Source organism: Streptopelia decaocto (genome assembly GCF_964273445.1).
Source record: "Streptopelia decaocto genome assembly, chromosome: 10".
NCBI lineage: Eukaryota > Metazoa > Chordata > Aves > Columbiformes > Columbidae > Streptopelia > Streptopelia decaocto.
In genome coordinates this window covers 15,110,222-15,124,231 of record NC_138665.1, presented here as the reverse complement: position 1 = coordinate 15,124,231, position 14,010 = coordinate 15,110,222, and the positions used below count along the sequence as shown (strand labels likewise).

At 50.3% G+C, this 14,010-nt stretch overlaps 1 protein-coding gene across 2 annotated transcripts; it reads right to left on the bottom strand.

Moving 5' to 3' along the window:
* Positions 1-3,117: 3,117 nt before the first annotated feature.
* Positions 3,118-12,304, bottom strand: CD40LG (CD40 ligand). Of its 2 annotated transcripts, XM_082062027.1 has the most exons (8): positions 12,271-12,304; positions 11,917-11,979; positions 9,507-9,697; positions 7,601-7,738; positions 6,318-6,363; positions 5,961-6,017; positions 5,610-5,672; positions 3,118-3,674 (listed from the first exon to the last, which is right to left on the bottom strand). In XM_082062027.1, exons 3-8 carry the CDS (start codon positions 9,660-9,662, stop codon positions 3,304-3,306), a joined length of 831 nt encoding a protein of 276 aa, XP_081918153.1. In that variant the 5' UTR covers positions 9,663-9,697; positions 11,917-11,979; positions 12,271-12,304; the 3' UTR covers positions 3,118-3,303. The 2 variants fall into 2 exon arrangements, with proteins under 2 accessions (XP_081918153.1, XP_081918154.1); XM_082062028.1 differs by lacking the exons at positions 9,507-9,697; positions 12,271-12,304 and having other exon boundaries at positions 11,917-11,933.
* Positions 12,305-14,010: the final 1,706 nt, after the last annotated feature.

Here is a 14,010-nt window from a genome sequence, read left to right as displayed (position 1 = left end):
CTGGTATCCCAATTATTGTTGAGGGGGAAAAAACAAACAAAAAATAATTATATATATACATATACGTTTTTTATATATATATATATGTATATATATATATTTCTCAGTGAGCTCAGTGTGCCTCAAGTCATGCAGATGACCATGCTGCTGCTTGCTCCTGCCGCTGCCCATCATATCTGTCCTGCTGGTGTTCCCCCCATACTCGCAACCCTGTCATCCCCTTCTCCCTTCTTTACTCAGAAAGAACAACAAAAATCAGTTCAGAAACCGTAAAATCCACAGCTCTAGGCCCCACGTCAAGGGAAAAATCAATGTATTGACGACCTTCAAACTTTCCACGGGGAGAGGAAACCTGCGCCCGCCACGGCAGCGGGCAGGGGCCAGGGAGGAGAACAAAGCTGCTCGGGAGAAGGCCACAGCTGGATGATAGCAGCCACATCTCCTCCCCTCCTACACACCACCTCACATCTGAATCCCACGGGCTATTTTTGGCAAGCAAAGAAACAGAGGCAAGAAACAAAAGCCCCAGGAAAGGCAGCAGCACGGGCAGGGACTGGGTGAGGCGGCAGTTGGCATCTGCTGCTCTTGCTGCAGAAGTTATTAAGTTGGTTTACGCCTATTTTTTTATTCTCTTTAATTGTTTTGCCCAACCACACATGAAAATCTAGCTCTCCATATGATTTGCAGCTCCCGGATCCTCTCTCAGTAATTCGGACCAGGGATTACAGCCCAGCCCAAACCCTCCAGCTCCTGGACACCAAAGCTGGGGTGCTGCAGGGCATTTCAAGGCTGTGCACTGATCGTGATTGCCCCTCACCTGTGACAAACAGCATTCCTGCTCCTGAAGGTTTGGGGCACCTGAGAATGGCCACATGCTCTTCTCTCTATCTACATACTCCCATGCAGTTTTTTCCCTTTTCTCAGACCATACTGGTTTGCACAGTCTTTAGTTTCTTCTGTGGCTCCCACCTGCACTTCTACCACAGCCTGGCACCTCCATGTCCCCTGCAGAGGCTTGGGGCTGTCCTGCCACACCAGCTCTCCCTTCACAAGCCCAGCCCATGGGATCTGGTCAGGTTTTTGCAAGGACCCACAGGAGGTAGCAACCACCCAGCCCATACCACCCCACCCATAGCAGTCACAGGATCCTACCTTGTGCAGTATCCATCCCTCTACTCCAGATTCAGGATGTCCCTGCAGGCTCTATGTCCTCAAGGCAATCAGGAATAGTCCTCTCCCAGCCAGCTGTCCTGAATCCCCTTAAATTAGCCCCCACCCCTCTGCTCCACAGCTGTGCTGGGTGCTCCAGCCCTGGTGCCTTGCTGCCTTCCCAGGGCAGGGGGTGGTCCTGCTCCCTCTTCCAGCCAAAATGCCCCCAGAACCGCCTGCTTCTGGCACCCCAACATGGCCCAAGGAGTGGGGTGGGATGACTGCCCCCAGAGGCTTTTGGGACTGGCTATACCCCCTGTGTCCCCCAGTGCCACCCACTGCCCTCTCACTCCCTGGACCCCAAGTGGGACACGGGGAAATCCCAGCCTAGGCCTCAGAAGAGTGAGCAGCATTCAAAGCCTACAAAGCATTCTGCCTCTTAATTCATAAATTGTATTAGTTGTACAGTGACAGTGGATTAAATCTCACACCCAGGAAGGGGGAACCATGAACGTTGAAATATGTAGCAAAACACAGCTACAGCCATGCACAGTCCTTTGGCACGCAGCCCCTCTCTTAAATAAACGTAAGATGGTTTTAGTTAAATAAATTGTTTTTATGTATGGTGTCAGGCAAAAGTGGTCGAAGTCAGGCAGTCTTGGAGAACAGCCAACAATTACATATTAAATTATAGTAAAACCAGACTTGCTCTGACTCTACTGAGTTTGTGAGGGAAGCCGTTCCAGGCACCCAGCACTGCAATGAGCTGTGCAAAGACTGATCTGTCCATCCATTCGGTCACCGTGTTAGGACCAGACCTGCAGCCTCCAGCCAAGCAAACTGTAAGGATTTGTGCAAATCTGAAAGCTCTTCCACTTGCAAACCTGTTGGCTTCCAAACTTTTGCACTCTGACAAGCGTGACCTGTATAAGCAAATGCTCCAGGCTTGCCACCTTCAGCATCTTTAGATGCTTTTAAAATATGCTGCATCAACACCCTTGTGCTCTGCTGTTGCTCAACTCACCCTCACTGCAGGCCAAGCTACAGAAGAGGGTTGGAGAGACCTCAGTGTGCAGTGTCATGCCCAAAAGGGGGTCCTGCCCATCTGCCCAGTCCTGCTCTCCTGGAGCTCCAGGAAAAGTGCTGCTGTGGGCACTTCCTCACTGAGGACAGCCAGAAGATGCTCTGTACAAGCACCTTGGAGGGCTTGAGAAGAAGCAGTTGGTTCCACCACCCTCGTGCTTTCCTGGTCCTTCTCCTAGGGTAGGAGTGGTCTCAGGAGAGGAGGCAGGTCCAGACTTGGTGGTGGTGGCCAGTGCCCTTTCCACAGAGGTGTGAAATGGTCCACAGGCAGAGGTTTGTACACCTGCAGTGGTGGGAGGAGGACAATCCACCAAGAGGATTTGGAACACCAAGAGCAGAGCACTGCTGATGACTTACCGTTATTCTGGCTTGAAAGCAGCAGTCCCTCCTCAGCCACTGATTGCCCCTCTGATGCGGGGTGATTATAACTGGGTGTGAAACTCAGCCAAGGCCGTGTCACCCTAAGCAAGACGGCTGCTCGAGCTTCGAAGATAGGCATGGGTGGAAAAAAGGGAGTTCTCAAGATAAAAGAGACAGTTATGGTGGCAATGATGCATCACCAGCAGCTAGCACGTAAGGACAGCACTTGGCTGATTGATTCGTTTAGAGGAGACGTTCCTAAGCCTTTTAATGTTTTTCCATTGGTGTTTTGTAAGCAGATTGGTATGGGAGATATGTATGAACCTAGCTTGGCTGGAGCACCCTGAGCCATCCTACATTGTTAGGAAAGAGACGTTGAACATACAGTTTGCTAAATAAAGCTCTTGTGACATAATGGGGACATGCGCCCTGCCAGGCATGCCAGGCATGGCGGACCCAGACACACAACAGCAGCATGTACCAAACTGTTGGCAATTGAAGAAAAAAGCAAAGTGCAAACAACAATAGCTTCAAACTTTGTTCCATTTGAATTCTCAAGGCCCCTTGGCCTTCATTAATAAATAACAAAATATACAAATTAAGAAACATGAAAGCCAAAGAGGCAGAGGAACATAAATACGGGAAACAGGGAAAGCCACTTTGCTCAACAAAGTCAGGCTGGATCCCCAGCTTGGGGCAGCCTCCTCCTCGCTACAGCTTGAAGATGCCGAAGTAGTTGCTGCCATGGTTGTAGTTCACTCGTGTTGAGTCTGTCACATTGACAAAGACCATGTCGCCTTCCCGGAGCTCAAAGACGCCTCCTACCCGGATGGACTGGAGGTCACAGTGAGCCTTGGAGGTGCTGTGTGTGTCTAGTCCTTTCAGCAAGAGCCGGTCCTCTTCCATGGGGAGATACAAATAAATATAGAGGGTGAAGGGTGCTGAAGTCACTTCCCTGCTGCAGAAGCTGACTTGGGAGTAGACGTAATAGAGCCCTGCTTCCTTCACCTTCAGTTTCCCCTCCTGGTAAGATATCGAGTTGTTGTTCATGGGGCCGTACATCGTCGTCTTCCATTCTAGCACTGCAGGGGAAAAGCATGGCAGATGAGCTGGGAGAAGACCTGCAGTTTGGCAGACTGATTTTGGGGGGACACCCCACGGACATGTGGCGTCACAGCCTCTGTCTGCTGTGGAGTGCGGGAATGAGTCCTACCCACCCCAGGACACCATCCCCAGCCCAGGGAAGCAGGGTCCCCTTCCATGAGGCCAGGACATGTTTAACCCATGTTTCTGGTCCCTGACCTTGACACTCTTGAATTGATTATGTGAGGGGAGGAGCATTTTGCTTCCTTCATCTAACCAAGTGGAAATGGTGGAGGATTGCACACCGTTGCCACCACAGGCCAGACACCCCCATTTCTACCCCTGTAGGGTTGCTATCTCCATGGCCTTCTGAGCCCTCAGAGCACTGCCAAATCACACTGCAGCTCCTCTCTTCAGAGGAACCTATCCCAGCTTTTCCAGACTGGGTGCTGCCTTTCCTCCAAAGTGCACTTGGCTTCTAGAGAAGGAAAGACTTTGCCAAGAAAGCGCAAAAATCATTGTCCCAGAGTATTGGTCCCTGGCAGGGTCAAGTGCTGGAAGAGTTTTGCATGGCACGTGCTGCCTCCCCTTACCAGGAGCTCTGCCCATGCAGACCTACTGCAGGCATGGCTTTTGGGACACTGTTGTTGTCACTCATGAACACCACTCCCACTGAAGCCAGCACAGGTAAGTCAATACAAGACCAGGACACCATGGTCATGGGGACTGAGCTCAGCCACGACCGCTGGGAGGGATTTGGACCTCTGCCTTCCCCTGCCTACAGACATTTGCAAGAACATCAGGGGTGAGCAACACAGCTCCGTGGGGAATAACTGGTTTGACTGTTCCAGCCCAGAGTGCCAGTCCCCATAATGGGGTGGCACAGGTGGTCCTAGGGGTGCCCGGCAGCCTGTGGTCCCTGCCATGCATCCCATGGGGACATTTCCTCTGTGCCCAGCTGCTGAGGCACAGGGCTGAGCTCCAGGCAGCTTCCCCTCTCTGGGCAATTTCAGCTTGCTCTAAAGGCTCAACAAGCACTTAAGGAAGGAGGTTTAAAATGCAGTGAGTTTCTCACTCCTTTGATCTTATCTAACACTAAGCTTTCCACAAGTAGACTGAGCTCTGGGTGAAATGCTGCGTCAGAGATGGAAAGAGCAGTTGCTGATTACTGGCAGTTACTCCAGAATTAAACCAAAAGTGCTCAGATTGTGAAATCCTTGACAGATTGAGAGATTCACTTTGCAAGCTCTTACTCGTTTCAGCAATCCTTGCTCTTGCGGGATGTCCCTGAGCTAAGGCTGTGCTGGGGGACAGAGCTGCGAGAGCAACCGCGGTCTGTGCAGAGGGATGCGCAAATGCAAATGGACTCATGTGTGTTTCTCAAACCTAACATGGTCATGGCTGTGAAGAAGTGCAACTTGCCTAAATCAGTTTGAAGCTATCTATGTTGTGGCCGTAAAGTCATCAGTCAGCCCATATTGCTACCAGAACCACTACGGGTGAGAAGACGATTAGATCAGCAGACAGAATATTCCACCAGAGCCCTACTGCAGCGGTCACTCCAGCAAGACATGGCCAGGAGAGCAAAAGCACTACACTTTGAATCCAAAAGAAAAGCGAGAGGTTGCTTCCCTTAAATATGAAGAGAGTTTTCTGCTCATTAAAAACACTTTCAAGATGAAGCCATTGTGGTGCATATCCAGGAATGTAAGTATAAGACTACGGAGGATGGCCAGCATGGGAAGCATGTGGCACAGGTGCACATGGTGACGTGACCACTGGGAGGTTTGCTGTGCCTTGGGGACACACTTTCATGCTGGAGTTGTATTGTCGTGTCCCTGTCTTTACAGAGCCATGGGGCAGGACTGCAGGGTCTGTCTGGGGGATGCACACTGGCTCCCTGACCAAAGCAGTGCCCAGGGGGTCTGTCTTACCTGAAACTCTCTTCTTGTTCTCCTGAATTGCCAAGTGGGCTGCGATCGGCTGCCTCTTCTCCACTGTAATTTGGAAAGGCCAGTGTTATCGATGCCTTGGCACCCGCTGTCCCTCCCTGGCACAGCTCCTCTGCAGGGACCATGGCAGCTCCCACCCTTGATATTTCTCTATGGGCCAAATCCAGCTCAGAGACACAGTCTCCAGAGTTTCCCCAGCTTTGAGTGAAGCAGGATCTCAGCAAAGATCCTCAGTTGCCTTCAGGATGGAGCTTCTGAGAGATAAAGCCTGTGGAGGAGCCTGTGCCATCTCACCTGCCGTGGGAGCAGGACTTGGATGTGCCTGTCCCTTACCTGCCACAGATGTCACATTCTTTTGCGTCGGATGGGAATGCTCACGGTGCTCATGGCCTGCAATGCAAAAAGGCCACAGACTTAATTTTGGATTCATTTTCATCAACTTCAGGCAATGTGGCAGCCAGAGCCACTTGCCCTGGTGAGACAGCCATGCCCAGTGCTCTCATCTGCCAGCCCCATGCCATGCACAGTCCTACCCCCATGGGGATGTTCCAAACCCTGACCCCATCCCCTGGACCTGTGCCGTGCCCTGGGGCATCAGCGGTGTAGGGTGAAGGAAACCCCTTCCCAGGCCAAGCTACTCCTCCTGCCCCCAGCAAGCTACAGGTGCACTGGTGGCACCAGGAGACTCACCTCTCTGCATTTCAAACTTGGGTGGCCCCTTGCTGGCCCCTCCATCCTGAAACAATAGCAAAAATATATGGGTTTGTTTTGGCTTTTTCAACATGTACAAATCAATTATTTTGAAAGGTTTTGTGTAAACAATGCTCTGGTCACTGCTCAGGTTGGTGCTGTTTGGCCACAACAGCCCTGCCAGCTCTTGGCAGGGGGTACCCAAAGCCACAGTGTCCCTCCCCATTACTTTCCCCAGCATCACATATGGCCATGGGTTTACCAGCTGTACGCAGCAGGTGGTTTGTAGGGTTTATGAACTTAAATTTTATGCAATTAAAATGATGTAATAGGGAAAGTTATTTGAAAAAAATTAAAAGACACAAACAAACTCCCCCGATTTTTAATTTAAAGCCGTAACAAAGACACCATGCTGTAGATGCCACCCAGTAAGCTGGGCACATCCTTGGCCCTACAAGAGGGGGATTTTTAGGACTGCTGAGCAGGGCCCGTCTCAGACACGATTTTCTGCTGTCGGAAACCTGAAGGTTCAGCTAGCCTTTTGATGTCATTAGGGACTGACAGCAAGGCAGAAAGGTCCCTCTGGCCAGCACAGCACCTCCTAAACAGCAAATTCAAGGGGCTGAGCAGGCTGAGAACACCTCGTCCCTGGCTGGGCAACCCTCACCCACTCCAGGAGGACATTGCAGTGCAGGTTGGCTCCTTTGCACCCAAACATGGGGAGCTGCTGCATTGTCTGGAGCTGCCATCCTTGAGCCCCTGGGGTGGCATTCGCACAGCATCCTCCTGCTCCGGCTGCTGGGAGCCATGTCACCTGGCCCAAACCTTACACCATCATTGACACCTGGGAAAAGTGGCCATGAAAGTGCTCCCAGCAGCAGGTAGCCACAAGCATCCTCACAGCTACATGGGACAGAGTCAGAGCAAGGTACCAAACAGCAGAAAATCAACATTTTTCAGACTGGGATTGAACACAGAGCCAGGGTGGGTGCAGCTCCATCCTTCCCACCACAAGCCCTGAGCATCCCTTGGCACGCTGCAGCTGGATGTCCTCTGACCAAGGCCGTTTAGAGAAAAAAATGGATGAGATTTTTCGGTGATATCAATATAATATAAATATATAGTGCTAAAAAGAATACAGTGTAAAAAGGGGCATATGTTAGGCAGCCCTAAGATAAAGGGCACCCATGGTTTTAAAATAAAGCTTGAGGTGAAGCTCTGTGTGCTCCTGGGAGCCCCCCTCCACCTTCATCAGGGTCTTCATCTGCCTAACAGCGATGTACCTTGCACTGGAGGTCCTGGAAACCCTTTAAAATCTTTTCACAGTCCAATAATGTCGACTTCTGACCTTCTGCTGTCTGACATTTCTGTACTTTCCTCAGGAAGATGTAATCTTCATTTAAGCTCAGCACCTCTTCCATCTGCCAGCAGGGGAGAGAAGACAGGATGAAAGGGATGTTAGTGGGAAACATGCACCAGCCCGTACCAGACTCCTGCTCTATCCCTGCCAGGGATAAATCAGAGCCTGAAAAACTCAGTGTTGGTTGCTCAGCATCAGGATGAGCCAAGCAGACACACTGCGGGTACCCAGTGCTCCCACAGAATCTGCACCTGCATCCTCCGGGAACGGCATCCGCAAGGCTGATCCTGGCCGGCAATACTGAATGGGAGGAGGATTGCTCATAATCCCGTTCCTATTTTCTATCACCTTGATAATGAATTTAAATTTCCCACTCTACTTTTTCCAGAAGGCAGGTGGCAAATATCCCCTCCGTCTGCATTTACAGACAGCAGCGCAGAAATCTCAGCGAGTGGCCCCGGCGGGCAGCTGGGATGCCCACTCAGCCCCGCACTGCTCTGACCATGCAGGCTGGCTTTTCATGTTTTTTCAGCTGGCTTAGTGACTAAAAGAGACGCCAAGAGATCAAAATGGTTTGTGAGTCGGGGCTGAATTCTGCCAAGAGCTTCGGGTTTAAAAAAAAGAGAGGGATATATATATACATATATACATATCTATATACATATATATGTATATATATATATAGATTTATTTTTAAAATGGCACCTGTTTTTTGAAAAAAAATAAAAAGCTAAACAATAAAGAGAAGTGCAGACAGACATGAGGACACATAGCCTGGCAGAGTGCTTGGTGCAGGCAGCGCTGGGATGGGTTTGAAGCCCTTTCGTGAGCTCTGAGGCAGCTGAAATCCTTCTGCCACCCATGACTGTGCTTCAGCTGTCCCGTATCATCTGCCACAGCCCTGTGCAGCCACGTCTCGATGTGCTGGGGATCCACTACTCTCCACTTTGCCTCAGGCTGCAACTGCCATACAGCAAAGTTCTCTCCATCCCCCTGACTTTTAAGCCCCTCTAGCTCAGGATTGCTCTGCAACCCTTGAAGATCAGCAGTCGCCCACTTAAACTTCAATTTAAGTTGAGACAACGCGTTTAAAAATCAGTGATGATGATCTTATCTTTGGTAAGAAGTCATTTTGGGTTTTAGATATATTCCATTTCTTTCGCTGGTAGTCTTTGTTAGTTTGGAGGAAAGTAACTTTAGGTCCGTGATTTTAAGCATCGAGCGGTGAGACTGCAGTCATGGCAACCTCAAAACCAGCTTTTTGGTTTTGGATTTTGTTAGTAAATATTGTCCTGTGTATGGGACAGGACTTCAATATTGTGTAGCTTCAGAAAAAAAGACAAAGAACTAAGATCCACTCTTTTCTTCCCTAAACAGAAAGAGAGCATCTGAAGTGAGATGTTGGTAAAGTTCATAATGCAAACACTAAAAAAAATTTCATTTCTAGACCCCTTTGTCCTCACCATTAATGTCGCAGTGCTGCCAAATGTTATGGCACCAGAAAAAAAACACCAAAAAAGCCTAAAATAGCTGCTTGTGTGTTTAAGCCACGCTATCTTCTTCCCAAACTGGCCATCAGCCATTAGCAGCTCTTATTGATTGATCCTTTCTCATTTTGCTAATGAAGGGAACAGATCTCTTCCTCAGCACACATCTCAGTGGCAAATTATAGCAGAAACGAAAATGTGGGTTTAATAAATGCCACTCCTGCATCCATCCAGTGGCCAGCATCACCTATCATGTTCATCCTTTTGGTGAGCACATCTCATCATGGCTGAAGGTAAATCGCTTTAGCAATCCAGCAGAGACAACCCTATTTCTGCACTTACCTTATCCATCTTCATGTGAAGATACAAACAGAAGAGTACAGTCCCAATTGTCTGTGCCACCATAAATACAGCGAGGAAGCCCATGAACATTTTCATGGTGCCGGGTGAGGTGCCGCTGATGGGTCGAGGTGTCGCAGGGCTGTAAGTTTCGTTCATCCTCCGTGCTCGTTGCTGAGGCTCCTCCAAATGCGCTGCTTGCAAGTAGCATGAGAACTGTTGTGTGAGCAACCGCTGCTCAAGGGATACAGGTTGCAGCAACCTACACTTCCTGGAAAAAGCTCTTCGTAGTGGGTAGGTTTGTTCACTACCATGTCCCACAACAAAAAAGGTTGCTTAGACTTTCTTCTCTGGTGCACTTCCATGCTTTTTCCTACTGTTCTACCAGAAGCAGAGAGCAGTTCTTATTCCATATATTCATATTTGCCCCTGAAACACTCCAAACTATGCCCTGGTGGTTTTTTCCTGCTGCAGATGAAAGTTTCAATGACAAATTGTCTTCAAAGAAATGAAGACCACGAATACACAGACAGAGATGCTGAAAAGCACTGTGGGCAGCCAGGGGCAAGGAAGCACTCGGAAAGTTGATTATTTCTTGAAAGGGGAAGAAAGGCTTTTTTCCCCGTTTCCTTCACGAGAAGGATGATTTTGCAGTGAAGACACTTGGCTGAGGCAAGTGCGTTGTGCTGGTTTCTGGCCTTCCCTTGTGCTCCCCATAAGTAAGGTCGCTGCCTGGGTAGGCTGGATGATGCTGGAGAAAGGACCAACTCTGTGGGCACTGCAGCCCTAGTGTGGGCACATCTTTCACGCTCCTCAACAGATGGTGGGATTTTTGTTCTTGGTGCTTGGTCATCACTTTGGAGAGACAAGTTCTAAGCAGCTTTCTTGGTACCCTGCTGAGGTACTCACCCTGTACCCAAGGGCACAAGTCATCTCAGAACCTGTCCCCCACTTAGCCATGTTACCTACATCTATATATTTGGGCATGAAAAGAGCTGTTGGGGTTGCTGGGCACTCCTGCCAGCTGCTGACCTCCCAACATCACCTCCATGCAACTTTGGGCAACCCATGCCCCCTGTATGCCCCCACACCTCTCAAGCCAGCAGCAGGGAGGCAAGGCCCTGCCCCCAAGTTCTTCAGGTATCCAACATTTGTGCGGCCATGCACCACCGATAAAATAATTTAGGGTAAATGCAGAGGGGTCCTCACTGCTTACAAGGAGCCAGGCTTCCTTTTCTCCATGGAAAGAGGATAAATCTGTGTTTCTGTTGGGGTGCAGAGGAGGAGGGCTGTGAGGCTGTACTGTGAGGAGGGCCAGGACACTGGTTTGAAGGCAGCCACCAAACCATCATGTAAAGTTGTTTTGAAAGCAGCATTCTAAAGGCGATGCTCTTATCAGATGTGCATGCAGCAGATACAGGGTTGGATCCTGCTGAAAGCACGGGGTGCTGAGCAGGGTGCTGCTCGCCAGCAGCTCCAGGAGAGGAGGGCACACAGCACCTTGCCAGGGCTGCTCAGAGCCTTGCAGGATGGAGTCCAGCCTTCGCTTTTGCTATCTAACCACTCTCTCGCATCCTGTCCTGTGTGGTTAGGGTGCTCTGAGCTGCAGATGCAAAAGCTGGTAAAAAAGCGCAAGCATCTCTGCAAACAAATTAGCGTTTGACCTTATCAGGTCACTGCGTTCCTAAATATAGCATCCAAATCACAAGTGTGGGATGGCATCAGGGTCTTCATGGGCAGCAATTCAGTGGCTGGGCAGAGGACAGCCTGTGGCCAAGGCCCTGGCTGGTGCTCTGGAGTTACATAACTCCTTGCCCTGTGGCGACTGTCACCTTCCCTAGCTGAGGGAGCTTTAGGATGGGGCTTCCAGTTCCAGAGACAGCCCCCCAGTGACACTTTTGCTTTCTAGAGAAGCAAGTGTCCCTGGGGTTCCTGCCCCTATGTGCCCATGCCCCAAAGGCTGCCTTGCACTACAGCTCACTGGGGTTTCCCAGCACCCACAAGAGCATCCTCCTGGCAGCAGCTGGGGATGCAGGGAGTTGGGTGGCAAAAGGGGGTCCCCTCAGCATCACTGGGTTTTGGACCTGATCCCTTGGGCTTGCAGACCTGCTATGCATGGGACCAAGCCCACACACAGCCTGAGGGCACTGCCAAGCCACTGCTTTTAGTCCTTTCATCTTAAAATTTGCTTTATCTTTGAAAAGGCTGTCCCTGGCCCCCTTGCAGGGCTTTGGTCTGACACCAAGCCACTACACACCATGCCTGTCATGGTGAGCTTACCACAGCTAAAAGGTCATACCATGGTGGACATGCCCAAGAAGACCCCACACAGCTGAGGGCCATGAGGACACAGGGGGAAGCAGCATCCGCTCCCCAAGGTCCTCGCCCCGTGCCTCAGCCCCATAGCACTCACCAGCATTTTCCAGGGCTCTTCGGAGTTTTCTCTGAATTTGACGCTCACATTTGGGGGAAGTCTCTACATGAGAAACAAAACGACATGAGAAGACATCACATACTACTTTCCCCGAATCCTGAGTGTCGGGACTGAGAGGCAGCTGATAACGTGTGAAACCACAGCAACGAGCATTGCAGAGAGCAGCAAGGGAGGTTTTACACAACTATTCCTGAGCCCTGGCTGTCCCCGGCAGACAAAACCTTTTCAAAGCTGTTTCTGGATAGCCACCCCTCGCTATTTCGCTGAAATGAGAAGAATTTGTAAGCAAAATGCCAGAAAGCCCAAGCGCATCACCAGTCCCATTGCACGCACCTCGCCGGGGAGGCCAGAGCTGGTGGAAGCCTCGGATGGGCTGCCAGGTTCAGTGAGGAGGAAAAGGCTCTGGTTTTGGGTACCTAGCATGAAACATCACTGGAGGGTTGGACATATTATGCAGCGAACTAGGAAACCGAGAGTCACTAGTCACCAGCACCCTGACAGGAGAAACTGTGTGGAAAATATGACGGCGGGGATCCTGGCAGAGGTTCGTCAGCGTGGAGGGCAGGCTGGCAGTTCCTCTTCAGGAAACCATTGCTCCACATCGGCAATCCAACCCCTTGCTGCCCTGGCTGGTGAGGAGCAAGCCCTCAGGAGCTGCATCCTCCACCCAGCACCACCAGGTCCTGTGGCTTCTCTGGCTTGAACCGGGAGTTGATGCCAGTAGTGCCAGATCTTCCAGGAGGTGCTGACCGAGCTCTGGGGAAGTCAGAGCCCCACTGGGCCATCCCATCACTGTTGCTGTTCAGAGGCAGGCAACCCAGGATGACAGAGCTGCCACAGTGTGTGCGGTGCTGTTGGCCCGTTTGGACATCACAGCTCTATCACTGTTTCACATGGATGGGAGGCATGGCGGGGAGACTCAAAACCCACATTATCACATGCTAGGGCCAGGTAGAGTCATGGTGGAACATCCTTGACTGCTTGGCTGCTGTAGGAACACGGAGGAGCATAGTAGAGGGCAACATAGCCTTTGGGAAAGAGGGGCCTGGTCCAGTGGGATGATGGGCAACAGAGAGGACCCAACACCAGAGGGAAGAGTCTGCTTGTATGACATAATCCCAGGGAAGGTGAAGTCACACCTTTACCTGGTGATGAGCCCATCACCAAGAAACCAACAGGGTTTTCTTTCACCCCCTAAAACCCTCTGAACGTAATCATACCCATCTACTTGTGAAACCAAACTGGCACAGTTCCTCCGCCAGATAACGCCTGGGTGAGATGATGGGAAAATGTGGCCCATCGCTTGTATTCCTATTGACCTAGTTGTGGTATTTCCGCTGATCAGCAAATTGTCTCCACTTGCACTCAGCGCTCAGAGTTTTGTTTACCGAGAAAATATCCGGTTGCCTGCTCGGGTGATCTGTCAAAGGCTGGGAGCATTTCTGAACGCAGCAAGGTGAAAGCTGATGAGAAGAGAGTGATTTTTTTTGGGGGGGGGGTAAGGTGTCTGTTGCGGTTTTTGTGACTAGCTCTTTAAAATGTGCTGCTTACCCCACATGCTCTTCACAATTAACAAAAGCTGGGTGCTGTGCAGTACTGAGAACAATACATTTAAAAAGCAGATTGTATTCTGAGTCACAAAAGGAGTTTGCCTATGATGCCGTGGGAGGGATGTGGAAGGGAACCTATGAGAGAAAACTGAATTAAGTCCTTTCAGCACACGTCCATGGGCAGAAGGCAAATCTGATCTTTTCCATCATTTGCTTTGTCACTTCTTTGGATTGTTTTCCCTCTCCTTCATCTTCTGAGCTCTTGTGTCTCTAGGACAACCCCATCACCAAAGAGGAAGAGTGAACAGACATAGCCAGAACACCACAGAAAACATCATCAGCATCCGGAGTAGGAAAGGTTGCGTTGCAGTTTCCATTCAATATTTTACCTTGGCATAAATGAGAGAAAGCTCTTGGAGTCCAGAGTAGCAAGAAGCAGACTCAGGAAAAGACGGTGTCAATACCTGTGGTTGTCACGTCTCTCTGTGGATGAAAAGTACAGAAGAAGGTGGTTGTAGCCATT